General features: G+C 43.1%; 2 protein-coding genes across 2 annotated transcripts; one reads left to right on the forward strand and one right to left on the reverse strand.

The window, feature by feature from the left end:
- Positions 1-1,039: 1,039 nt before the first annotated feature.
- On the reverse strand, positions 1,040-18,015 carry ACER2 (alkaline ceramidase 2). The gene is made up of 6 exons (XM_082498091.1): positions 17,846-18,015; positions 12,590-12,704; positions 11,567-11,708; positions 8,851-8,988; positions 1,955-2,092; positions 1,040-1,274 (listed from the first exon to the last, which is right to left on the reverse strand). The coding sequence occupies exons 1-6, from the start codon at positions 17,951-17,953 to the stop codon at positions 1,088-1,090; spliced, it is 828 nt and encodes a 275-aa protein (XP_082354217.1). The 5' UTR covers positions 17,954-18,015; the 3' UTR covers positions 1,040-1,087.
- A 660-nt stretch (positions 18,016-18,675) lies between these two features.
- On the forward strand, positions 18,676-24,205 carry RPS6 (ribosomal protein S6). The gene is made up of 6 exons (XM_082497428.1): positions 18,676-18,742; positions 19,590-19,721; positions 21,235-21,445; positions 21,826-21,972; positions 23,110-23,267; positions 24,062-24,205. Exons 1-6 carry the CDS (start codon positions 18,737-18,739, stop codon positions 24,155-24,157), a joined length of 750 nt encoding a protein of 249 aa, XP_082353554.1. The 5' UTR covers positions 18,676-18,736; the 3' UTR covers positions 24,158-24,205.
- Positions 24,206-27,468: the final 3,263 nt, after the last annotated feature.

Below are 27,468 nucleotides of genomic sequence, written 5' to 3' on the forward strand. Positions count from 1 at the left end.
AATCTGAATCTACTAGTCTCAAGACCGTCACATTTCACTGCTCACTGAAATCTAAGTCTTCAGCTTGGCTTTTAAGTGGTTATCTACTTTTTTCCCAAGTATAACTACCAGAGCGCTGGACTATTGTTCATGTCACTTTGCAATGCCTTGGTGAAAAGTTAACTCTCAAAATTAGACGTACAGCTAGGCACCTAAAAGTTTTTGTAGTTTAATCACACTGTCAATCCATGCTGACCTGAGCTCTTACTGAAGTTAATGTTCACACTTCTGTGTGAGCTTCAATACCAAATTCAAGACCAAACATGTCTGCAGAGGTAGAGGGATATCTGCAACATTTCTGTAAGAGGGAAATATGCAGCATTCAAATGTCCATGGATAAGCAGAAATAAAGCCAAATTCAAAACCCTTGAACTCCTATTTAGTTTCAGGGGCTGAAACTTCTGTCAGCTACTCCTGCATTTACACTTCCTAACTGCACTGATCCAGTTACCCCGTTGCAAACACTTTGCATTGGTCTCCTGTTGTACTTGGGAAGCAACCACATATTCTGTGATCCAACCTGATGCACAGACTGACGCCCTGTGTTACTTGCCAGGCTCAGAGGAGCACGTGCTTCGAGCACACTCTTGTGGCCATCTGCAACCACATCAAGATCAGAGCTGAGAAGGACACAGGATGGCATTTAGGCATCTTGGACCAGCTTCTTTCGCAAAGAAGGCCTTATGTCAGAAGTTACAAAAGAAGTGAATCAAGCACCAAAGATGACTGGCTGCAGAAACGTCATTCCTTGACCCTGGTATTCAGAAAGAGCTTTTATCAAGAGAAATGCTACATTGAAAACACAGTGCAAAACAGTGCCAATGAGAAAAGCTAGTGGTTATTTTAAAGTTCAAGAGCCTCCACCTTCCTGCTTCCTCTCTCCTCTCCAAAGAGAGTAAACAACACACTTGCCTCCTCTTTCTATGACACCTGAAGTGCTGCATATCTTAGGAAGAAGATTAAATACAACCCTATTCATTTATCATTATTTAAATACTGTCTGTGCTAGAATGTAAGTTGAAACTCTATCCCCATTCCATGGTCAACTTCATGTGATCTTCACAGGTGATTTCTTGTGTGCGCAGAGGAGGGTGACGTAGGGAACCCCAATGAACGCCCATCTTTCACTGGGCCAGAACTTTATGACAGGGCCCTGCTCAGGGATCTCAGAGGCAGCATCGAAGTAAGCAAAGCAGACACAGCCCAGGTACGCCGCAAGACAAATCAAAATATGCCTGAGAATAGACACCCGCCCCACCCCACCCCCCCAAAAAGAGAAAAAATCAGTAACATGACTTCAGTAAAGCAATCAAATATACCACCATACTTTAAAATCAGTCTGCCCTTCACCTTCTTCCCCTGAGTTACCCATAGGGTTGCTGTCTGCCCTTTGCATGCAGGCAAAGGATACAGAGAATAAGGAAAACCACAAAACTGTAGCTTATCCTTGGTCTAAACTGCCTGCAGCTTTTTGGCCTCTTTGCACCTGACAGATTTGTGTAGAAATGCTGAGATATGGCACCTTGAATAGGAGAGCACAATTTGCTGGGTGGTAAAAGAGAACAGGCTTCAAAAGTCCTTCACTGCTCCCCCACTTTACCCTCAGCTGTCAACAGTGGAAGCTAAGCTTTCACAGTCATTACTTAAGTTCAGCAGTGCTCTGGGATTTTTAGTAACCAGTACGGCAAGGAATTCAGTTAGAATTAATGAACTTACCATCCGAAGGATCTGATGAGGCCAAAAAGACTCCTAAATCTGGCACCTTGGATAACGTGAGACTTACTCTGGGCTTATGATCTTACCAGTAAATCTAACTAGCATTAACCAGAAACACCCACCAGGCAGCACAGAAGGGTAATGCAGTGAGGACATGTCACGTTTGAATCAAACTGTGGAGTTTATAGACAAGACTTACCAAACGCAGTGCAAATATGGGAAGTTAAATGAGGACCAGATCTCACAAAACGCTTTGTCACTGATCCAGCAGAAAAGTGCTAGCATCCACCAAAGACCTGAAAAGAGACCCAGTTTGTACACACGCAGATTTTCACACCTGAGAAGAAAAACACAAAGAAGCTGTTATAAAACAAAACAAAATTTGCTTTGTAATGGCAGCTTGATGCATTTTGGCTGTATGTGTTTTAGGGTAGGATTCATAGTGCCAGGCACACATCTTTAAAATGACTCTACCACAAATGTTCTTAGCAGAGGAACCTTACTTACAGTAAATATGGCTCTGATGCAAGGCAGTGGTGAGGTGACATTAACAAACCATTTAATCAGTAGCTGTGTTTTGGGTACTGTCTTAAATAGCAATGTGGAAATGGTGGGCAAACATCAAAGCATTCCCATATCTAGGGAGGGGTATCTAGGACAACTAGTGATTAGTTACACATGCTGTCTGGTGACAACCAGCCATACAGCACATGCTCAGCTTTGTTTGTATTTGTATTGGTAATATGGAGTATATATGGAATATATTGGTATATATTGGTAAAATGAGGAATTGGATGAGTTTGGGTTTTTTTAACTAGTTAGCTGAATTTTTTTCCGCTACAAGTTAGTATTGTACAATGTAACAGTTCTAGAGATCTTTTAAGGTAGGAGCCTCTACCCAGAAGGCCCAAAGAAGCATACTTTAGTAGATGGGGCAGGCATCCACATCTCAGACAGAATTCCTCACATTGACTAACAAGCAGTTCTCTCTTTCCACAAGAAACCTGACTTGTTCATATAGAGGTACACCAGAGAGAAAGAGAGTACAAAACATTTGCTGTGGTCATGTGCAGTGTGGTCTGCAGTTGACCATCATTGAATACAACAGGAGATGCCACGACACTTGCATAGCACTACCTGTGTTGCAGGTCTACTCAAAAGCTCACAACTTTATTTCCCTATACGGATTGTTCTTTTCCACATCCTGGAACCACTCTAACAACTCTGCAGCTTTGCTCAAAAGAATAAAATCAGGAGATGAGAGGCATAAATATAAACTTCAGGTCCCAAAATGCTATTAAAGTCCATAATTTGCTGTCTACCTATACCTGCTAGTTTGGGGTTAAGCCTCTTGGTGCCAGTAGACGCAGCTCTACCTACAAAGCAAAGTTAGACTGGGACGTGACCAGCCATATGGGGCCAAGGGAAGGCATTGCTCAGCTCCCCTGCCTTCTGCAAGAACAAAGCTATGGTTTGGGATCCCCCCCTCTCCCCTCCCCCCTTTTTTGTCCTTGTTATTAAACTCTTGATGAATTTCCCAGGGATCCAAGAACCATTATGTGCTCTTGCACAATTCTTGCTTCAATAGACTGCTCTTCTCAGGTCACTGATATGACCTCACAAAGCACTCCCAAACCTACTAATCAGATGACAGAATAATTTGTTTAAAGTGACTTGTTCGAGCTACATCTCAAGGGTAAACCAGTAAGTCAAATCTCTAGCCAATATAACAAGGAATACTCGCACCCTTCATCAGGGTTACAGACCCCTGTCTTCTTCTACATCCTAGAAGGAAAACAAGCCAGTGCCAAGCGCCCCACAATCCCTTCCTCTGCCCCAAGGCCTTCAAGAAGGGCTCCTCTAATCCACATTCATCTTCTATGTCTTACACCTCTGTCAAAAAGTTACTGGGAATCTCTTTATGCCTCCTCCTCTCCAGCAGATCACCAGCCAGCCATTCTCTTTGCTCCAATCCAGTCAACCCAGTAGCCTTGACACTGGATCACCAGTCTTCCACACAATTCTTTGACTCATTCACTGCACCTGAAAGGTGGGAAATAGCTGGCAAACAGGTCCTTTAAAGGGACACTTTACCCTGTGACACTCAGAAGCAATTAAAATGCATATCCTGGGAGGAGGGACCTAGAATAGGCAAATATGTCTTTACTGTGTGCACTGCAATAGTATTTATGGTCCCTGATTTATACATGACTGTCCTTGACAACTGACTAACACAGTGCAACACAGACCAGAAAGCTACACAGCCTACAAGCCACAGGCTACCCTGCATTCACTGTCAGGGAAGTAATAATGCCAGCTCTGTCCCCAAGATAAAATTTGTCACTACACCGTCCTGCATGGGTGAGATGATCTCTAACTGCTCAGTTGGAGGAGGACAGGGGCAGAGAATGACTCCTGCCTCTCTGCGGTGGAAGAGCAGAACTGCTACTGGTACTGCAGCTTTGCTAAGGGAGCCTTGCTAAGCATTCAGAAAAATTAAAAACATACACAGGGTACTCTGTTCAGGAACACTTTTCTGAATGTACTGGAGGAGCAGCAGTATACCTGGCTCTGGTGTATTGCAAGCTAAAGAATTAGTACAGTTTGCCCTGTAGGATATTTTTTTATTTATTTGGGATTAAGACACTCCTAAGGCTGAGCAGAAGGCACCCTTACATCTACTGGATTAATGACAGAAAAGGTACCAACTGCCCAATCTTGTTGACAGAGAATTTTCTCCAGTGTCCTTTGGACAATCTGGTTTTAGGATCTGTCATTTCTTTTTTAAGCCATCTATAATTAATGTTGCATTCAAATTCATCACACCTATCGTTATTATTCAAAAACGTGCTTCAACTACAGGCTAAACTTTAATCTCCTAAAAAAGAAAGGTATCTCAATAGTTGTCTTCATAGCAAAAACACCTACCTGACTGCCACAAAAATTAATAGTCCACATACCATATAAACCAAAATGGCTTTTTTCTTAGGCCTGAATCCTCCAAACCATTTGGCAAACCACCAAGACACAGTCAGATGAGACAGGACTTGCCCAAGATGGCTTCAAAATTGTCTGTGCTGCTTACTGTAAAAAAGGCTTGTTTCTCTCAAATAGTGTCTTTATGTTTAAAAAGGCTACAAGGAACATGAAGAAACGGTAAGGAGATTTTTGAGTTGCCTATCAAGTTCCCAAGCACAGCTACATGAATTCTTCCTTACCCTCTTTTATGAGACACCCCAGTAAGAAATACTTCCAAGATTGGGCACAGTTTTATCAGTAAAACTACACTGGTAAATCCTCCTCATTTTGGAGGATTCATGCTTCTACCAAATGTCTAGACAGCATGGACCCCTTCATAAAAGAAGAGGGAAAATCATTATTGGTGAAAAAACACTACTGTATTAAGCATACCAGGCTTAAATCTCTCCTTTTAATGCTAAGGCAGATTTAAAGTCTTCAGTGAGACACAAAACTGTTCGTTAAACCCTGTACCTAAGTGGATACATGCATGGATCAATTTTGTACATTTGACAGGTAAAATTAGACTGCTGTGATTGATACTAGTGCATTCTGACACCGGAAAGGGGGTGTGTATTAAGAACACAGAGGCTTTCCTGGACTTGTCTGAAGGACAAACACGTGCAACTGCATCCCATTTAAGATAAGAGGCTTGGCCTCAAACATCCAGCTCCTTTAGTCACTGACCATGCTTGTCAATATCTGACTAGTTTGAACACCAAGATGAGAGGACAATTAACCTGCATCATTCCAAGAATCCAAGGCAGCAAAGGAAGACTGGAAGCTTACTTGAAGAAACTTTTCCAATGCAAGATCAGCCATAGAAATGGTACAGACTGTAATGACAGGTTTGCTCAGTACCACCATCAGGTATTGCAATTTATTTTTATAAACTTAAGACTAGATGCTGCAGGGTATACTGCAAAAGACTACTCTAAGGCAGAAAGAGCCAAGCACGATGAGGAGAGCATAGCCTGCTGATCTGTGCAATACTCCCAGGTTTTCTGTGATCACTGATCATAGAATCTTCGGTTCCTCAGCCCACTCAAAGGACAGTCACTGCAGGACACGCTTGCTGAGGAGAGAGGGGACTGCAAAGCTTCCTACCTGCCGCTGTTTTTACCACGAGAGATGTAATGCAAATACCACCTGGACACTGGCAAGAGACACGGACCCAACCTATTTCTTATATTTCTCAACAGAGAGGGATACTGATCATTCAAACTACCACTGAAACAGAACCTGTCAGCTGAGGGTCTAAAAGAGCTGTTCATAATGCTGTGCTCAGATCTGTGACACGCTCCTACCCTACTCTATTTTGAAAGAAACTGGACCCCACAAACCTTACATTTCCATTTGCACCTCTTGCCTATACAATGCACGGTGTTCTCAGTTTAAACTGAGAACAAACAGCAGTTATTTAAATACCAGAGTTTCTGCAAGAACTGGTGTGCCCCAGCCATTTGCTATCCAAGTGACTAGGCTGGTACACACTTCCAGCAGCTTTATGTTCCAATGTCATGGCACGTCCAACAAAACATACCAGCTTTTCTTCAAACCAGTGCAAGCTGGTGATGCTTGAAGTATGTTGATAGAGGTATCTCCCTTTATACCCTAAGGAACAGTTTAAACTTTTAACTAGCTTAACTTTTTAGTCAAAGGAATATGGGAACTATTAGCAACCTGTGACAATGAAGCACAGCTCCCCCACAGCCAGATTTCTAGTAGGAGAATCAAATATGAACGGACAGACCTGAAGCTTAGCTAAAACTTCACTGCTCAAGGATCAGATGTCAGCTGAGCAACAACATTCTAGCATCTGTCTGCACACAGAGATAGTTACATGCCTGATGATGACTCGCTAAATGACGCTAATTTGATGACATTATAATTTCAATGGTTATTTAGCTTGGACTAGCAAACCAAAAGAGTCACATCTACCTTCTCCGCAATACCATTCCCTAGGAGAGCCTTTTTTTTTTTTTTTTTAAAGAAACACAGGAAGGGATTTGTTTGGACAGAAATTAGAATAAAGTTTTACAATTTCTTAGTCTTTCAAGGACAAGTATGCACTTAACTACCTTTTGCTCTTTTGATCATCTCCCACTCACAATACTTCCCAGCGTACACTCTACCCTACCAGCTCCGCATTTAAGAACATAATGCTCTTTTGTGGCAGTATTATCTCCTCATTAAGGACAAACAAGAGGCAGAAAATTCTTATTTGGAAACACAGTGGTTCTGATTCATCAGAATTCTGTACCAGATTTGACACCAGCCTAGAACAGGAATAATAACAGGGAGGTTTGGTCTAACGTAACACGAACTTCAGCACAGAACAGAAAAAACTACTCTGGAGGTTTTTCTCCTTCCTTCCCCAAATATCTGTTTCATAGATGAACTTCCACTGCAGACTGCCAGGACTCGAATGTGGAGCCCCCTACTGACTGTGGTAGTAGAGAATGAGAGAACTGCAGGCATTTTAAATAACGCTTAGATTATTTTTCTCTTGCAAAAAGGGATAACTCCTCTCCTCTGGGTTTACACGAATATATCTCATTTAAATCTCCTAGAGATCAGCATAGCTTAAAATAAAACCTTTAATTATTTGCCTTTTACAGTTAGGAATTCATAAAAAAAATATAGGTATTACATCATCCCGATGTGCAATTAAAAGGGTCATATGTCACTTTAGGTCTCTTTTTAATTACCAATTAAAAAAAAGATTTATCTGTGTCCTTAATTCTCTCTCAAAAAACAGACAGGGAAACTCCACACATTTAATAAGATATGACTTTTCAGAAGGAGTTTTAAAAAGCAAATATCTGTTGACATACCAATTCCTAGATTTGACACAATAGTATTCAAACTTATGAGACACTAACCATTCATCCTTTTAAGTTTCTCAGGAGCGCATGCCTGGAAAACTGATATGTAGAGAGTTCACTTAAATTATTCAGTGCCACTACCAGATCTCCATTTACCCAGTCAGCAGTTCCTCAGTGCTTTCATCAAAATGAGACACCTCCACCAATACTATTCAACTACTGACCTTCTTTGCCTACAACTAACTTGTGTGCTGTTTCCTGAATTTGACCGCAGAAATAAATGCTGCTCAGCAGGATGTCTAATGAGAAAAGACTCATTAATACCTTTGCAAAACATTGTTAGCAGAGGCTTCCACTGTGTAGAGAAGCAGCAGCAGAATAGGGTAAGGCAGCAAACAGGAGAATCTCTGTGCTAACAGGAGCAGTCAGAATGCAGATATTTGGTCCTACTCTGGTTTCTTTTGATGGACATTTACATGTGCAATATGTAAGAGCCAACATAAATTGTAAAATCCTTCTCAGACACTGGAGCAGAGGGAGAAAGGACAAGTTCATACGCTGGTACTCGTCTGGCCCTTTTTGCAGCAGGTGAAGAGATGCAAAAAAAACCAAACAACAGTCTCTGGACAGCTGCTGCTATCACTATCATGGTAGTTATGATCCGTCTCAGGTTCTTCTCTATTTGCATTTTGGTTTTATAGTTTCTAAGGCCCTGACTGATAGCTACCCTCTACAACCCAGTGATTAACCTTATCTTTGCCAGTCTGAATCCATCATATTACCCATGTCAGAAGACAAAGTGGTGTAAGACTCACAGTACAACTTTTAGAGCTGGAACGTCTTCCACACATGCTTGGGCCTTGCTCCACATTCCCTCTAGTACCCAGACTGTGATCATGTCATCACCTCACCCTTATGCAGACCATATAGCAGAAATGCTGTCAGTAGAGTGAAACCCTTGCCCTGATTCCACAATAAACAAACAAATCTGAGTTAGATCATGTTGCAGCAAGAGGTATGTTGCAAGAAGACAGACAGTATCTGACCTAGTATAAAGGCCTAGGAAAAAAAAAATCCTTGCCAAAAATGTCTGAACTGGCAGAGCAAGTTTATACTAAATCTGCACTTGCATGTGCAAGAAGTATTTCTGATCTGCCATCACAAGCACTGAAGGCAGATCTCGTGTATCATCACACGGTGGCCTAAGGATCTCAGAAGGCAATGCTGCATTCAGGAGAAATGTACTCACCTCTTCAACTCAGCAATGAGCAAAGCTGTGCAGGGAACACCCAGAGTCATTAGCGAGATATTGTTGATGGCAGGCTTAATAAAGGCAAGGCAGGTAGTAACTCCAGACAGGACACCCACAGCAGCTTTAAATCGGCTCCTGAATAGAGGTTTTCGGGAAGACAAACTGCTTTTAATTCAAAACTTTTAATTACTGAAACCAGAAATCTTAAAATTGTTTCAATCATGTAACAAAATTTAGGTTTCTCTAGGTGTGTTCAGTGGGTGGAATGACAATGTGCATAAAATGGATGTGGATCTGCATGTGCATGCAGAGTTAATCGTATACACAAATCTTTGCTGGACTGTGGTCTTCAGCCACATATATGTATACATGCTCATGCACACACACACACTAATGACTGGTTTCAAAATCCAAAGGCCACACTCCAATCTTCTTCCTCCCACACTAAGTCAAGAACAAGTCCATCTCTGCACACAGCACTGTACTTCCTCAAAGCAGTGTTGCATTATCATTCTTTATGCTTTTAACATGGATTTTTAGGATATTTTGTTACTGTTAATACCCCAACTTCTAGAGTAATGTTACAGCCTGTTTTATTTTCCTTTATCTCTTTTAAGCCTTAAACATACTAAAAACTACAAGGTAAGTAAGAACATTTCTTTTAACCAAATTCAACAGTAGGGGAGGGATTCCAACAATTTTTAAAGATTCCAATTTAGTACATTCTTAGCATAAATGTAATCACAATTGGGCTGTATAAAGGCAGCCTGACAACTTTTAAATTAAGTATATGTTAACTGTTGTTTAAACTTCAAGTTTGGACTTTAAACAACCCATTTCCAGCCTGTGACAGGACTACGGCAGACAGAGGATCATCACGCTGCCCTTCAACTACCAGCCCATAGTTTTACAAAATTAGTTGCTGTCCAAGGATGGCTATTCTGTTCTTAATTCTATGCCTGAAGTAGGGTGTCAGTACAGTTGTGCAGCACAGTTTCCTGGCCACAAGTGTCATCACCTTCACCTAGCTCATTCCAACTGCATTTTGCTTTAAAGTTTTTTTTTCTGCTGGAAGGCAACAAGTTACCTAAGTAGGAAGTTCTGATCTGACATGAATGCCTTAATGACTAAAGACACCACAAATTGGTCAGGGTAGATAATAACATTTGCAGTATTGAAAATCCAGAGAGCAATAAGGATGCAGAAAGTGAAGACCACAACAGTGAGCACAGGATAGACATAATATTAGAGGATTAGCTAGGCAAAGCAAAAAAATAAAAACATAAATCAAACCTTTCTGACTTAGGGTTTGTTGCCCAGTAGGTCTTTCTTCTGTACACTTTAGAAAGGAATCAAGGCCTTAACATGTAACTGCCTTGACAGTTTCTCAGGAAGAAGTATTCTGAGAAATCCAGGATAGGGGACATCCTTCACCCCATCTCAGTATTTTTATGAATCGATTATAGCCTGGGAGATTATTATTTATACTTTTAACATCAAGTTCAATAGAAACAGGATTTCATCAAAGAAGTATTACCATTCTTGTTAAAAAGGATACAGCTTAACCTCTTAGCTCATACTATAAACCTACCTAGCATACTATCAGAAGATAGTGATAGATGACATATAAAGATCCCCTTAGGCTTTTCAGGAATAATTTACATGCAGTCACAGAAATTCTTCAAGGCTCTGCACTCTTCTTCACTTGAACTAAATGTCTAAAAGTCACGTCATTGACCAAAACACCCCAGTAAAACCCCTGTTTGCTTGTTAAGTTGATGGTGTCCTGTAAGAGCATTGCGTTGCAATATACAGAAGTACTAAATTCACACCAACACGATGAAGGCATTAGACCGCACAAACTGTACACAGTAATTCAAGATACAGTTTTCTCAGTGTAAGCTGTTTTGAGGAATGGTCAATCTAGGCACCAGCCTTCTCCACCCTCCCCCAGCAACTTCTAATCAGGCACATGTCAAGGAAAAAAAACACCAAAAAACCCCAGACAGTTACAGTGTAAGATGGCAAGAGGCAGCAGCCTTAGCTATTTTCAGAGAGAAGAACATTGGTGCTGCAATTTAAACCTCTCCATTACAGCAACTTCTTTACTGCATAAAAGAACAACATGTACAAAGGTTACAGCACATATTTTTTTGGGGGGGACAAAACACAACTAGATTCTTTAAACTGGCCACAACGTGCTTTTTTTATCCTGCAAGAAAAAGAAAAAAATACTTTTATAACTTCAATAGGCCTCTAAACAAACATTTAGCCTTTGAATACTTAAACACCATCCTTAACCACTGCTTTAAATATTCAGATGAAAATTCAGCTGAATTCCATAGGTCCACTTCTGTGCATGCTTTAGGATATACAAAAGGAAGAGGGAAAGAAGGTTTCTCTTACTTTACTTTAGCCGCAACTTACATAAACTACTTATGTAAAGTAAATCAACATGAACAGGCACTTCCAGAGGCAAGTCACCTCAGTCCAAGAACTGAAGTTACAGGGCATAAACCCCATCATCAGCAACTGCAGACTCACGAATTCTGAACAAAATGGGCTTAGATACAAGCAACAGGAAAGAGAATGGAGTGAGAAAAGATATTGGAGGTAGCAGTAAGGTTGGATGGTAACTCAGTGCCATTATGTGCAGGTTTAGGTGCTAACATAAGAAGTTTCAAAAAACAGGAAAGTGTACGCCTATGATTACCTGTCATTTCGAAAAACTCTGGGCAGGTATCTCCTAGGGAACCACATGGCAAGAGCACACATCAGGACCCAGAGAATAGCCAGCTCATCCAGCATCTGGCCCAGGAAACTGAGGGTGGCATGAAAGTAAACAGATCCAATTCCTGGAAGAATCAATCAAAAGGCAATATGAATAGGCACTGTACTGTATAGACCAAAACACACTTCTCATGTTCAGAACTTCATGGAAATGTTGGATACTATTTGATCTAGAAAAGGTTAAAAAAAAAGGAAAATTGGAAAACAAACACCAACTTTTCTGAGGCAGCAATCCAAATAATTAGCACCTCATTAATTACAAAGCAAACACATTACAAAAGCAGCAGGTAAAGATATCAGCTCCTACTAGAATGTATGTGAAAAAAAATCGAGTGGTAAAGTTAAATGCAAAACCAATTAAGAAATAAAATCCAAATGCTGCTTCTCAGTTTTCTCAATAGCACAATAATGGGTACGACAAAAATGAAAAGCAGCTACTCCGTGATATAGGTTTACAGGTGGAAAGCATCACAGTGCCCTACAGGGCTCTGATTATCCCTTTAAAAGTTCGCAGTGCCTCCGGGAATGAAAAAGCTTAAGAATCTCACATGTACAAAACAGGTAAGCCTTTGGGCCTTCTCACTACAATGCCACATGTCTTATCCTCTTCAGTTGTGCTGGGCAATTTTCAGCTTTCATTTAAGAAACAACAGCAGAGGAAGGAGGGTCAGCACTGCCGCAGAGTAAGCCCAGACATAAACAAAAGAAGTTATGCAAAGGAAGGATAGGAAAGAAACAGAACTAAGGCCAAAGTTCCCACCAACCTCAAATTTCAAAAGGCATTTTCCTTTCAGAAACTACAGCTGCTTCAGCTTCAAGCAAGTACAAGCAATTTCATCCTTAGATGTCACGATTGCTTTGTTTTGCAAAACCATCAAGTGCGAGCAGGAAAAACCAATTTCCTCAGTTCATGCACAAGCAGGCAGGCAGAGACTAACCAACTTACCAACCACAACTAGCAGAGTCCATATTAAATATATTCCACTGTTGAAGCAGGTTGCGTATTGACGGAACAAGCACATACATATGGGTGGTAAAACAAAAAACAAGATGTTGCTTATCTAGGGAAAAAAAAAAAAAAACAACCAGTATCACAAGGACAGAAAATAAACAAACCTTAATTAGTCATAGGCTGCATAAGACATCTATAAAACCATTGTGTCATCCAGTGACGCCCCAGATCAACAAATTACGACCCTCAGTTTCTGCCAAACCCGAGCTGTTTTTGCAGAGCATCAACACATTTTGTTTAACATCATTAAACCTAATAACAGCATAAAAACTTTAAGCAATGTAAAATGTGGCTAGTCATATCTTTACATTATTTTTCAAGTCTATGCGCAGAGGAATTTTATTCAGAGTCTACAAATACTCAAGACTGTTGCAATTCAGGAAGCCTACAAGAGCAAGCAGCTGAGGAACAGGACATCCTGGCAAGTGTCCTGTCCTCTCAATGGCTGTCAAGCTTAGCATGGAAAAAGCACTAGAAGTACTGGCACTAGACAAGGCTGGTCAAGCTTTGTGAAAGTCAAGTCACTGAGCAATAGCTATTGTCTGGAAGATCTGAAATACAAAGCTAAGTTGAAAGAGTTAGAACCCTTTTTGTGCAAGGTAAAGAGAGCCTGAAGCTGTAAATCCTTTTACACTTCAGTTTTTGGCTTGTTTCTGCATTACAGAAACAACTCACTATGACTGAAAACTAGTAATAGAAAGGTGAAAAGGCTAATAATTAAGACCATTGCTAGCTTTTTTTAGTTTAATATGCAAAAGTTGAACAAAGACATATTTTCTCTTGCTTTACCAAAGCATGATTCTCTAGTTAAAGCCTGGAATCACTTTACTAGCAATTAGCAGGAGCTGACACTGCAGTGATCACTTGGTTCTCCCAGGAAGGAGCTGCCAGTGCTGAGGGACAGCCACGGCACTAAAACTGAGCAGTTATGGAATGACTCTACTGCAGCTTCACAATGGGACAGGATGAGTTCCCCAGCCCCAGCTTCCTCGTGTTCTCCTGCTTAGCCCAAGCATAGGAGACAATCATCCCCAGAAACACTGCCCTAAAGCAGAAGTAGAAAACAACTCTGGGACAAGAGCACTCCTTTGGGACAGATCTCCTCTTCGCAGAGACTTAGAAACTTTTACTGACATTAATGAAAATCTAGCAGAGAAAGGATCCAAGAACAACATACAGAGAAGGCATTTGCTCGTTCAGCTACTGTGTCCACCACTCAACACCATCCGAGAACTGAGCTTACAATGATTAAAATCGACACGTCTCATTTAACGTTTCCAAGGCTCATCAAAACATACTCCTAGGCTGGCATTCAAAATGACAATAATTACAGAAGCGTTTTCTCAGCGCCATCTACTTCATGCCTGACACCTTCCCTCACGCTAAAGGTACGTTCTCACAGACAGGCTGAATTTCCTTTCAAAGCCCTGGCGTTTGGACTTCATTAAAATACTTAGAAAAAGCCAACACCCACACAGTTTATAGCTGCAAATAGTATACAAGTCTCTGCCAAGAGCATCCTGGTAACAGCACACAGCCCAAGCAAAGGAGGGCTCCTTGCAGCCAGGCCACAACGCCAACCAGCCACACCAGGGAGCAGTGCCAGACAGACACTTCCCACCGGACTGCTCTTTCTGAACCAATGTAAGGGTTGAATCCCTTTGCCAGTTACCAGCTCCTACAGTGTATTTTGCCACGTAGGAACCCAGCCTCATAAACCAGATGTGAAAAACCTGTGGGTGCACCAACTGACAAACAGAGCCATAGACCAAGCACGTTTTCAGTAGGAATAAAAGGACTCTTCTTACAGAAATCCTTCACGCCATGAAAGTGGCAAATTTTGCCTTTGTCGTTCACAGATTAGGATGGTTTTCATTCTTTGATATCAGCCTGGGTCCCTATGAGGACCATTGCAGCTATTAACACCACCCTTTAGAAGCAACTGAGGCACCTATCCATTTCATTCTGGTTTCAGGAAGTATGTTGCATGTGCAATTTTTTACATAGTGCACAATTGGCCTGCATGGTTTGATAATCATGTACAATTCAAATGCTGATACAGTTAAGATTAGTGCAAAAATGAGTAACAGGAGTACAGAAAATTTCCTTTGGGATCTGCAAAAGGGAAGGATTAAAAGTTACAGTTCTGGAAAAAAGGTAAGCAGCCCATCAATAACAGTCCATCCTCTGCCTTCATGCAATTCTGGACTTTTCCTTTTAGTTTCCAGCTACTTAATTGTATGAAAGCAATATAGTACATGGGCCACTGAGGGAATGGCAGAGGCTTGCTCAGATCATGACCATGTAACTTCACTCACATCTGGCCACAGTCCTGGCAGAGGATGTTTCCTACTGTGTTACCAAAGCTCAAGTATTCTTTAGTATCTGGTACATCTCCCAGACAGCAGCTGCAGCATTCAATCACCACCGCAACACTTGTTGCACCACCTCTTTGCAAGAAGAAAGCAAAAATGGACTGAGTAGCTCTCAGTGGGTTCAGAGGGTTTGTATCTTCTATATCCTGATCCACGAGCATGCCACTCACATATACTTAAGACTTTTGCAGTGAAAAAGATGATGTAGAGTACAAGCATTCTCTCATACTCTTAAGACTATTTGACAGCTTTTTTTTTTTTTTGTAAATACTGCTGCAGAGAGTAAATTCTTTTGATCACTCGGAGGCATTTGTTTGTGTTCTAGAGTAGTGTTACAGTGCATCAGGACACATTACTCATTTCAGGAAAAAAGCAAACCAAAACAAAACAAAAAACCCAAAGAAAAAGCTAGTTTTCTTATAACTATTATTTCAATTTGAGTTACAAAGTGTTTTGTGGCCTGTTTACTGAAAGAGTGTAAGATCTGAACACAAAATCACATCAGTCTAGCTCATGTATGTTTTTTAAAAATTAGTCTGATCACTTTGAACAGATACTCTCCTAGAGATTTAATCCTGTTAAGTGCTTTAGTTTGCTTTTTAACTAAATCAAGTTACATTTATGTATAACAGATGAAGATTGAGTCCCACCAGAATAAATAAATGATTTTTTTAAAAATACATTTCAGATAACTGTTCCAGTTTTGTGCTTACATGAATATTGCGTGAGACCTCAACTACAACTCTGACCTCAGCGGTGACAGTTTAAAATGCGGATTAGCAAGGTTTTAATCTACAGCTTAAAGACCCAGATGCCAGATTCAGGTCTGCTGAAGAGTCCTTCCTGAAACTTCAAAAGGGTTTGACTCAGAACTCAACCATCTTAGAAGGAATGAAATTTAGAGTCCACTTATGGTGCCTGTTAGAGGAGGGGCAAAATTTCCCAACTGTCCTGCGAGCATCTGGCTTTTGGGGGACACAGTCACAAAACCCCATCAATCCACTTTCTTAATTTTCAGAAGCTGCTAACAAATTCAAACCCTTACAATAACTTGTTACTACTGAAGAGAGGCTAAACACAACTACCCTCAACATAGCCTCTTTTTTTCCTTCCCTTTCAGTATACAGCTCACTGATTTGTACACAGCTGCCATAATACAGCAGGTTTCACGGCAAACTTTTTGCCGCGTCTCTGTTAACCTGTCTGGAACCTGCATTATTAATCTGGAGGTACCTGCATCTCCTAGCATTTTGCAAGCTTCTATACCACTGCTAATCAGCTCAGCACAGTGAGAAGGATACCCATCCCCCTGCATAGCTGGCTCCAAAACACACTTGCTGTCTTCAAGAAACTTGTTTATCCTGACCTTTTCCTCCCTTTGTTTTTGGTTCTTGCACAGTGACATCAGACACAAAGAAAGCAGACAGTTTCCCTCACACACCCTCAAACTTCTCCAATGGCACAGAGCAGCCACCACCCAGATGACTTTGGCAGCAAACTACAAGAAAAAACAACAGGTTAGCAATGTACACCATGTGCCGTGGAATTACTTGCTCTCTATGGGCAGCACCCCCATGAAACACTCCAGTGAGTGAAGCCAGCTGCCTACTTCTTTCTTCCACTGGGTGTGAACAGTCAAAGAAACACAGCTTGAAAAGGAAAGACAGCTCAGGCGAGGATGGAATTTGGGAGAAAAAAACCCTAAAAGACCATTTCAAAGTACAAAAGAGGCAAAGCACAAGCCCCATCTCCTCATTCATGCACACACCACCTATTATAGAACAGAAAATAGTCAGGGCATTCGGAGGGTTCACTCCTGGACATGTGTTTTTCACAGAAAGGCAAACTACCAGAAACCCTGATGCTTTATCTCACTCTGGTGGATCTATTTGTCACTGCAATTCTTTACATCAATAAGATGTAAGGAGCATTGCTCCCCTTCCAAGATGTGTGGTACAGGCTGTTTTCACAAGTTCTCTCCAGCAGCTGAGAAGTATTGAGATGGCGTGAAGGGACTCAGGGGTGAACCACGGCTTATTGGAAGGAAGCAGTAATTACATTAGTCCTCTTCCCTCTCCTTCCTTTCTTCAGCTACTTTCTTCTTTCTTGAACAGACATCCCTTTTTCTCCTGAAAAATACCTTGCTGACTTCATCCTGCAACCTCAAGGTAAATTGTTCTTGAAAGCTTTGCCTTCTTGGAGGCAATCCTTCCTGGATGAAACCCCGTTTTGCCTCCAAAGACTAAGGTGGTTCTTTTTCTTGATCCATCACTGCCTTGCATGCCGTCAGGTGGCCAACACCTGTGCAAACAGGTACTGGACACAGGCAATCCAGCACCAAAAGTTCTGCCCTCGGCCACCACAAGGCTCGACACAGACGAGGAGAGAGCGCTGCTACACACTATTCACCGAAGAGCTTGTCATGATCCCTCTCTAAACCTCTCGATTTTATACCTACGAGACCAAACCGCTCATTGCTCTTTAATTTTAGGCGCACCAGTTGGCTGGAGAAGGAAGAAGCTGGCAGCGACCGAAAGGCACTCTACAATCCCACGAAAACCCTGTGTGAGACGGACCTGGCAGGCAGGAGGAGCCGCCGGGGCTGCAGCGGGACCACCCGCCTGCCATGCCCGCCACCGCACAGTCGCCCACCCGCCGCTCCCCAACCTGGGCAGCCACGGAGCGGTGCCGGCGCCGGTCCCCCCCGCCCGCAGAGCGCTCTGCGGGGCCGCCCCGCCGCGAAGCCACCCCCCGCTCAGCCCCGGCGCCCAGCCGGCCGCTGCTCCCGCCCCGCCGGGCAGCCGCCGCCACGCACCGTGTTGTAGAACTCGGCGATGGCGGGCACGATGGTGTAGTTGTCTTCGCACCAGTCCACCTCCGAGCTGCCGGCCCGCAGCTGGTCCCACCACAGCAGCGCGCCCATGGCGCCCGCCCAGCTCGCCTAACCCTCCCGCCGCGCCTCAGGCCTGCGTGAGGGGCGGGGCGGTCTGCCCGCTCCTGCCGTGCGGCCGGGGCAGCCCCTCGCCCGCCCCGGCCCGCCTCGCCTCGGCGGGGCCCGCCCTGCCACCTGCCCGGCAAGTCGGGGCGGCGAATGGCGGCGAGCGGCTGCCCGCAGGGACCCCTGCCAGCCCGGCGGACCACGGCGGCGGTGAGGGGCCCGCTTCCCCGCATGGGCGCCCCGCCCCCCAGACCGGTGGGAGCGCTGCACATAGGGACGCCGTTCCCTATCGCAGCCGTTGATGCCGTCGGTTGTAGGGCCGTTGCACCAGCCCGGTTAGCCTCTATGACGCTACTGCCTGTCCGTAAATCAAAAAGCACTTTCTTATTGCGAGTGAAATTGGCAGGAACAGTTTTCCCGCCAGAGGCAGGCGGCCACCCCCCGACCTGCGCCGGTCACGGCTGCCCGCCGCGGCGGTGAGCGGCGCGCAGGAACTCTTTTCTCTAACCGAAACACAGGCGGTGGAGAGGCGTACCCCGCCGCCTGCCCGCAGGAGTCGCCACACAGCGAAGCGCTGCTCCGCCGCCGCCGCTGGGCAGAGCCGGCTCCTCTCCGCCACGCCCCTCGGCGGGCGAAGCCCCGCTCGCCATTGGGTAGCCCTGGTCACGCGGGGCCTGGGCGGTGCCGTTCTCGCGAGACTTGGCGGGTGTATGTGCCAGCTGCGGGCGGAAGTGCGGCCTTTTCCTGTGGCGGTGCGGCTCGGCGAGGATGAAGGTAAAGGTGGCGCGGGGGACCGGGGCCGCGCCTGGCAGGGTTCGGCTTCCCCCGCCACAAATGACTGCGGCGTTGCCTGCGGCGCCGCTGGAGGGGGGCGATGGTCCTTGGTGGCGGGGCTGGAACGCCGCGGTGGGGCGGATGGGAGCGGATTGGTGACGGGGCGACATGGCGGCCGCGCGGGCCTTCTTCCATCAGTGGGGCCTCTCGTGCCGGCGGCCCGTGGAGCTCCGGCTTCCGGTGGCGGTTGCTCCTTCGTTTAGAAGGCCTCATGCAAGCGTGAGGCCTGCGCTGTCAGTAGCCGGGCCTAGCAGGGAGGCGGCGTGTGCGATAGAGCTGGGCCTGTGCTGGTACCAGGCCTCACTCGAGAGGGAAGTGCCGGGAGGCGTCGCCGAGGCGCTGGGCTTTGCATCGGCCCCCGAGAAGCACAAGTTTTCACCAACAGCAAGTGTCGCTCGCCTTAGGTTGCTCATGTAACTTTCTAATACAGCGTGTTTTGTGAAGGGCTTGCAGAAGAATGGGGAACGGGGTTCTGCTGCCCTCACCTTGACTTGCTTGATTGCAGGCTATTTTAAGGTGATCGAGCTCCAGCTGTGTTAAGCCAGTTTTCTTTGTAAGTGAACGATTAATAGATCCCAGTGTGGCAAGGACAGACCTGCCTGGCTCTCTAAGCATGGTAGTGATAAGTTACGGCAAGTAAGCATTTGTGTAACCACATCGGGGATTTCAGCTTTGAAATGCTAAGGTGAAACCAGCAGATAAATGCTGTTTTTCTGTTAAAATGTCTCTTTAAAAGTTTCAACCAAATAGAATATTTTTTTCTTTTTATATTTTTTCCTTCTGTTAGTTGAACATCTCTTTCCCAGCCACTGGCTGCCAGAAGCTCATTGAAGTGGACGATGAGCGCAAGCTGAGAACATTCTATGAGAAACGGATGGCCACGGAGGTCGCAGCGGATTCTCTTGGTGAGGAGTGGAAGGTAAGAAATGTAGAAGAATGTGTTAGAGCAGTATTTGGGGAGCTTAAGTTACAAAATTTTTCCAGTATACTGTTGTCACACTAGAGTGTTTATATGGTGTATGTTTGGCAGGTATGCTGAAAGCTATGTGTACTGAATTTGGTGATTTGGCTAGTCTGTTCTGCTGCTTTGATTTATTTTAAGTGCTTTTTTTAAAACCTTGTGTTGAGAATTTTTTACTGCACTTTGTACTAATTTTTTGTTCTTCATCTGAGTGCCATCTTGGTATTCAGAAGAAATTAAATCCGTACTGTAAAATTGCTGCATTTCTTTACTGAACAAGTTCAAAATTGCCTTCATTGTGTTTAAACTGTTGCTAGTGCATGGGAAAAAGCATGTTGGGCCTGGTGGATCGGGTTGGAATAGTTAAGTGTTAATATGGACAGTCCAACTGAATTTGGGTAGGTTGATCTTTTCTGCTGCTACCTCCACAAGGAAGGCAATAAAAGCTTTACTTTTCTGTCGTGGTTTGGGCTGAACCAGCCACTGGGCAGCATGACAGATGCTCCCCCCTGCCTCTCTTCAAAGAAGGAGGCAGGAGAGAGAGAGACTTAGGAGTTTAGAAGAAACTACTTTAAAGAAATATTAATAAAATAATAAAAAGGAAATTATGAAAGAGATGTAAAACTCTATCAAGTTCCCAAGGTGACAGTAATGTCACTGTCTGGCACAGGGGAAGTCGCAGACTGGATGCAGTGACTGATGGGAGCTGGATTCCAGATCTAGATTCAGAATTGGGATCAAAGGCAGACAGACAGTCATCCTCAGACAGCGGCCTTTGAAGAAAGAGAGCTGACCCTTTGATCCCTCAGCTTTTATACTGAGCATGAGGCAGATGAGATGGAATAAGTATGAGCAAGAGCCTCTTTGCATACCATGCTGTAGCATCAACTATAAACATAGGTCTTACCACTCTGAGAGCAAACAGTTTCTGCAAAATATGCTGTTAATTTCGGTTGTTAAAAGAGGCCTAGCTAAAAAGTAAAGTTACTGAACAAAATTGGTCCTGTTTTACCTCAAACCAGGACATTTTCTTTTCTTTTTTATCCACATATCCCTACTTCAGATGCTCTTGTGGTGCATGTAGATTTCCAGTTTGTGATGATAACAGGCATTGGTTAGGTTTAGGATTAAAGAAAAGCTAGACAATAACAGACAAAATTCAGTCTGGTGTAGCTTAAACAAAACTTTGAATGGATAGGAGTTTAATTTGTGAATACACATTTGAAGATAAATAGAATAATTGTAAATTTTGGAATGCAGAGGTATTTTTCACATTTGTTAAGTAAAATTCCTGAACTGTTGAAGAGGTGTTGGTTAAAGAAGTTGTTTGCATTGGCAGTAACAGTGACTTCCCCTGAATCATGGGCACAGTTCCCTGTTGTTTTGAACAGTATGTTTGGATTCCCACTGTTTCTCTTTGAAGTGATAAGAGACGTGAGCAACTAGGAAGTGTATTTCTCTGTTTTCATAGGGCTATGTTGTCCGGATCAGTGGTGGTAATGACAAACAAGGCTTCCCCATGAAGCAAGGTGTCCTGACTCATGGACGTGTTCGCCTTCTGCTCAGCAAGGGCCACTCCTGCTATCGCCCCAGAAGAACTGGAGAGAGAAAACGCAAATCTGTCCGGGGTTGCATTGTTGATGCCAACTTAAGTGTTCTGAACTTGGTCATAGTGAAAAAAGGTAAGAGTCTGGATGAAGCAAGCAATAGGTAGAACTGGGCACCTGGAAAGAGCCTGCTTGCTAGTGACTGAGAAATTCTGTAGAATGCAAATGCAGTCCCAATTTTAGAGTGTGAATGTGTCTCGAAATTCCCTCTGAGTATTACATTCTTTTAATTTTAAAACTGGTTATTGAAACACTTTTATTGCCATCAGTAATCTGATCACATTGAATCAGGGAAGTGTAGCTAGGGTTGGTGCTATTGGCAGGTAAACCCTAAGTATTATCTAGTATTTCCTTGAATTATTATGCAATTTATTCTTATGATTGAAATTCACTAACAAAGCAGGTGTTCAGTAGATAGAGGCTTAATTTGCATGTTTAAACCTATATTTTCAAAGGTGAAAAGGATATTCCTGGGCTGACAGACACAACTGTGCCCCGTCGTCTTGGTCCCAAGAGGGCTAGCAGAATCCGCAAGCTGTTCAACCTTTCTAAGGAGGATGATGTTCGCCAGTATGTTGTGAGGAAGCCTCTGAACAAAGAGGGTAAGAACTCAAATTTTACAGCTGTTTGGTTTCATGTCATTATCAGCAAGGAGGTGTCCAGCCTACTGGAGTGAATGAAGGTCACTATAGTAATAGATCCAGGAGTTGACTGTCATGGTATTTATGCTTTGTCAGCTGTAACACATGGATAAGTTTTCCATCTACTTGGGCACAGTTTGTTTTCAAAAGTTTGATAGAATCTGGAGTTATACTTTCTAGTGGTTCTAAGAATAATCCAAAAATAAACGTTAGTAAAAGAAGGCTAAATATGAGGTAGAATGTTCTTGAAACATTTTTATTACGAGGTGGAGATAAAAAGCAGTACATAGAGAAGATACTAAGTTTTTTCGCCATTGCTTATGGCAGTCTTGGACATTGGCTTTTACTGGAAGGGCACTGTTTTGCTTCCCACCTGTCTCTTGCAGTGTAAGATTTGAATTTTGGGTTCTTCTGTGTTTGATCATGGAACAGAAAAGGTGAGGATTTTTAGCAGAAAGGACATGATAAAGCTTGGGCACTGTGAAAGTTTGGTAAAAAACCGCTTTTTTTTGCGTCATAGGAAGTACACTGTCCATTAAAGAATGTAATCCTGGTGGACATCAGACTGTGACTACTGAAGTCAGGCAGGATTGAGTAGTGAAATTATACAGATGTGTGTGGTGGTGTTTTGTTTGCCCATCATGGAGAATGGGCATGTGTTCTGGAGATACACATCAAGCCTACGTAGACTTGTAGAGAGCTTTTTAACACTGAAAACATAATGGCTTGTTTTGAAAGCTAGGTGATGGGTTTCTGCATTCTGTAAAGATTTTGAGTTTAGAGGGTGTTATTTAAGACAGGCCTGCTGAGAAGCTAGAAATTTTCACAAAATGCAGGGAGTTGAAGTTACTTACACTTCATTTCTGATAGCAAATCATGCTTATTAAGACTATTCTGTTAGTGCTACATCTGATAATAATTGATCATTTTTCTTGCAAAATCTGTGAAGAGGTTGAATTCTATATAGTGTTATAATATGTAGTACACTAAATAATGTTACTGTAACAGTAAATGGAACTTACTCTTGAGTTTGCTAGATGAGGCCTGAGGTCTCTGGATGATAATCTGCCACTTACGGTGATTGGTAATGTTTTTTAGGCAAGAAACCCAGAACCAAGGCTCCTAAGATCCAGCGACTAGTGACTCCTCGAGTTCTGCAACATAAGCGCAGACGTATTGCTCTGAAGAAGCAGCGCACTCAAAAGAACAAGGAGGAAGCAGCAGAATATGCGAAGCTCTTGGCCAAGAGAATGAAGGTGCGTTTGCCCTTAGCTCAGCTATATGGAATACCTCATATCCTAGCATCAATGGATTTTATAAACCTGGCTGTACGGTTAGAGCTGCTGTATACCTAGCTCATTTTGAATAGGAATGTCTGAATTTGAGTATAAACGTTGCCACTCAAATGTTCTTGTGAGCATTTCTGTCCATTTTTGCCAGTCCCAGAATAGTAGAAATTAACCAGACCAGTGTAATTGAGAGCTGATTTTGAAGAAAACAGTGAACGGTTATGGCCTGTGAAGTTTAAGTTTTGCAACAGCAATTTTAGTTTAAATTAATTCGACTTCAACTTGGATACCAAAGTGTTTGAGTGGTTGCGTGGAGAAATAGGATCCTGCAGTTAAACCTGGATGAAGATAGCTTGGCAAGGAGCTTTTTGTTTGGATGAGTTTGTTCTTGCACCTAAAAAAGCAGTGACTGCTAAACCAGTACATTTGGAATATTTGGCACAGGACTTGAGTGTTTCATGACTTCCAGGTGGAAATGAGAGTAGATCAACCTCTAGTATGTTGTGAACTCTGGATTAGTATTTTTACTGTAATTTGGGACACTAGTTTAAAGACATGGGTCTGTGCAGGTTTGGATTCTTGTAGAATTTTTTTCTGATCGGTGAAGGAGGGAGGCCATTTTGTTTTATTGGCTTAAGGGATCTGTTCTTTATGGTAGCTTCCTTCAAGTTGCTTTTCCACTTGTTTCATTTGTTGATGTTTTAAAGTGTTTGATTATGTGTGACATCTCAGTGCTCACTTCATGCTGCTTTGCTTTTCAGGAAGCCAAGGAGAAACGCCAGGAGCAGATTGCAAAGAGGCGCCGGCTTTCTTCATTGAGAGCTTCTACATCTAAGTCTGAGTCAAGTCAGAAGTAAAGATGTACATGATACTAAAAATAAACACTTTTTGGTGGTTAACTTTCAGTATCAGACTTTCCAGTGCATACTGTTACGGTCTGTCTCTTAAAATAAATAGTAGTCTAGACTAGCTACATCATGCAGAAAAAACTCAAACCTTGATGCAGTTCCCTTTTGAGAACTTGTAGTATATATTCATGTCTTTAGTTAGAAGATCTAATTTATAACAACATTGTGTGTGTGTGTTGATTTTTCTACAAGCAAGATTTACGTGTAGTGGCAAAGTCCTGTGTGATGATTCAGCAGTGTCCACAGGAACTAAACTTGAAATAATCTTCAGGACCTGTGGGTAGAACTCACTTGGTGGTGTTCAGTGGTTTGTTTGGGGTTTGTTGTTTGTTAGGGTTTTTTTAGCACTAAGTACAGGATAGTGTTTCTGGGTGAAGAATCATGCTACTTCCTTATGACGCTGCATGTAAGATTCTTAAAGCTTTCAGCTGATTCTTGGCAGAATTAAGTGCATTTAAGTCAGTCACTGGAACAGGGTCCCTAGGGAGGTGGTCGCAGCACCAAGCCTGTCAGGGCTTACTTTCAGGTAGTCCTGCCAGTAGCAGGAGTTGGGACTTGATCCCGGTGGGCCCCTTCCAACTTGATACTCTTTCAAGTATTTCAGCATTCTGCAATTAAAAGGTTTGACTCAAGGATAATAATTTTACTCAAGAATAAAAAAACCTCATGGTAGCCTTTATGTATTCAGACTGTAATCTGCAGATCTAGTACCAGGTAAGGGTGATGGGAATTCTGCTCTGACCTAAGAATCCATGTTAAGTGTTTGTTGGAATGGCCTGTGGCTAAATAGATTGTCTTGGTTATTCCTAAAATAGTAATTAGGATCCACTTCAGTTTTTGTGATAGGTGCTTCTATTCCCACTATAAAAACAAGTCAGGGTTCCACCTGACTGTCTAGAAGTAATTTTTTACTACAGAGAATGTGGAATCTGGACTCTAGAAAATAATAGTTGCAGAACACATGACTTGGTCACAGTAGATTACGGGCACATAGGATCAAATCGCCATCCTTGAACTTTTGGGTTGTATTACAGTGGAGGATCCTGATCTCTGACAAGGGTAGAATTTGCTGTGAAATGCCTGTGTGTGCAGTAGAAGCCTCAGACCAAGAGAACTGGCTGAAGCAGTTACTCCAAGCTTCCTTTTAAGCTGTCTTTCGCAGCATAACTGTTCAGGTGGAAGAATAATAATAGACTATTTTTGAATGACAAATCAACAACATAATCAGAAAAAGCAGAGAGGGTTATCAATAGTAGTTAAGCATGAGTTAAATATGGGTAATATTTTAAGAGAATACCATTTTATGTAAGATGAACCACATATATCAGGTTTGGATTTTTATTAGGCCATGTTCAAGATCTACAGTTTCACTTTAAACAAGTTTTTTTTTTTTTCCCTTAGTGAAGATAGCCAGATGGGTCCTGTTAAGCCTGTGCTTCACAAATCCACTTCTTTTGTGTTAGTCTTGGCTGCAAAAAATGATAGGGACAATATGTGGATAAATATTGTGTATCTCTGTCAAATCTGATTCATATTCAATTCACCTGCTTCAGGAAGTCATCAACAGGCACTGTCAAGCAAAAGGGGGCCTCATCTTCAAGTATGAGACTAGCACTCACTAAATGCACAATTTTGAGAATTTCACAAAAATTGGCAGAACAGAAATAGGCATTAATATTTTAACACTGTTCAGCCTTCTCTTTTGGATCCTAGAAATGGGTACTTGTGTGCAGTTAAGAGGCATTTACTCTTGTTGAGGTCACAAAGCAATAAGATTAGTGTGTTCTTGCAAGGATGTCCTACTGTATAGGCTGCTAATAAGTCTTTCTCCAAAGCAGTTCCAACGAATACCCAGTTGTATTAATGGGTGAAAAGAGTGGGTGGAGTGCTGGTTATTTTTGTCAAGCTGTTGATGAGAATGCATGGCCTTGGCACAGCCAGGAAATACATGGCCTAATTCCCAAGAACAAAAAACTCCTTCCTGCATTGTTTTCTATCGCTTGTTTCCTTGAATCTCCCTTTGTGATTCCTTTGCTTCCTTCTCCCCTCCTGGGTTTGTAAGTGCAAATCAGGCATACCATGAGTTAGAACGATGGAAGAGCCCAGGTTGGAAGGGATCTTTACAGATCATCTGGTCCAACCTTTCATGAGAAAGAGAGCCCAGATGTGACTCTAGCACTCTGTCCGGTCATGCCTTGAAAATCTCCAGTGATGGGGAATCTACTATGCCCCTGGGGAGGTTGTTCTGGTGATTGATTGTTCTCCCTAAAAAATTTTCCTTATATTTATATCTTGGTACAACCTGTACCTGTTGCCCCCCCCCCCCCCCCCCCCGCAATGTGGCTGCTTGTGAAGAGACAGCCTCCATCCTCTTTGTAGCTGCCCTTTAAGACTGTGATGAGGTCTTCCCTGAGCCTTCCCCAGGGTGACAAGACCAAAGTCCTTCAATCTTCCCTCATGGGGTGGTTTGTCTTAGCCTTTTGGTAATCTTTGTGGCACTCCTTTGGCCCCTCTCCAGTGTGCATCTTTCCTGAACTGTGGGGCCCAGAACTGGAACTGCTATTCCAGGTATGGCCTGACAATCACTGAGTAGAGTGGGATGATCACACCTCTATCTCTGCTAGTAATGTTCATGCAGATGCAGCTCAGGTTCCAATCTGCCTTGGCTCCTGCAGCAGCACAGTGCTGCCTCCCATTCAGCCTGTTGTCTACCAGGACCCCCTGGTCCCTCTCAGCAGGGCTTCTCCCCAGCCACAGAGATTGTAGCCTATGCTGGGCTCTTTGGTTATGTTATCCCAGATGCAGGACTTTGCACTCATCTTTGTTGAACCTTCATACCATTCTCGTTAGCCCACTCTTCCAGCCTCTTAAAGTGTCTCTGTAAGATGGCTCTCCCTTCTGATGTGTCCACCTCACCACCCAGTTAAGTGGCATTAGCAAACTTGGTGAGGGTGCTTTCAGTTCCATCATCCAGACCATTTGTGAAGCTGTTGAAGATCATGGGGCCCAGTATTGATCCCTAGGGGGACGCTGCTTATGACAGGCTGCCAGCCTGAGTAAAAACCATTGATGACCACTCTCTGAGTGTGGCCTGTGAGGCAGTTCCCTGCCCATTTCGCAGACCACCTGTCCAACCTGTATCCTGACAGTTTGACCAGAAGGCGGCTGTGGGAAATGGTGTCAAATGCTTTTCTGAAGTCCAGCTAACCAACATCCACTGCTCTTGCCATGGAGACAGATGTTATCTTGTAGCAGGTGAT

This window comes from Vanellus vanellus (genome assembly GCF_965231255.1).
Source record: "Vanellus vanellus genome assembly, chromosome: Z".
Taxonomy (NCBI): Eukaryota; Metazoa; Chordata; class Aves; order Charadriiformes; family Charadriidae; genus Vanellus; species Vanellus vanellus.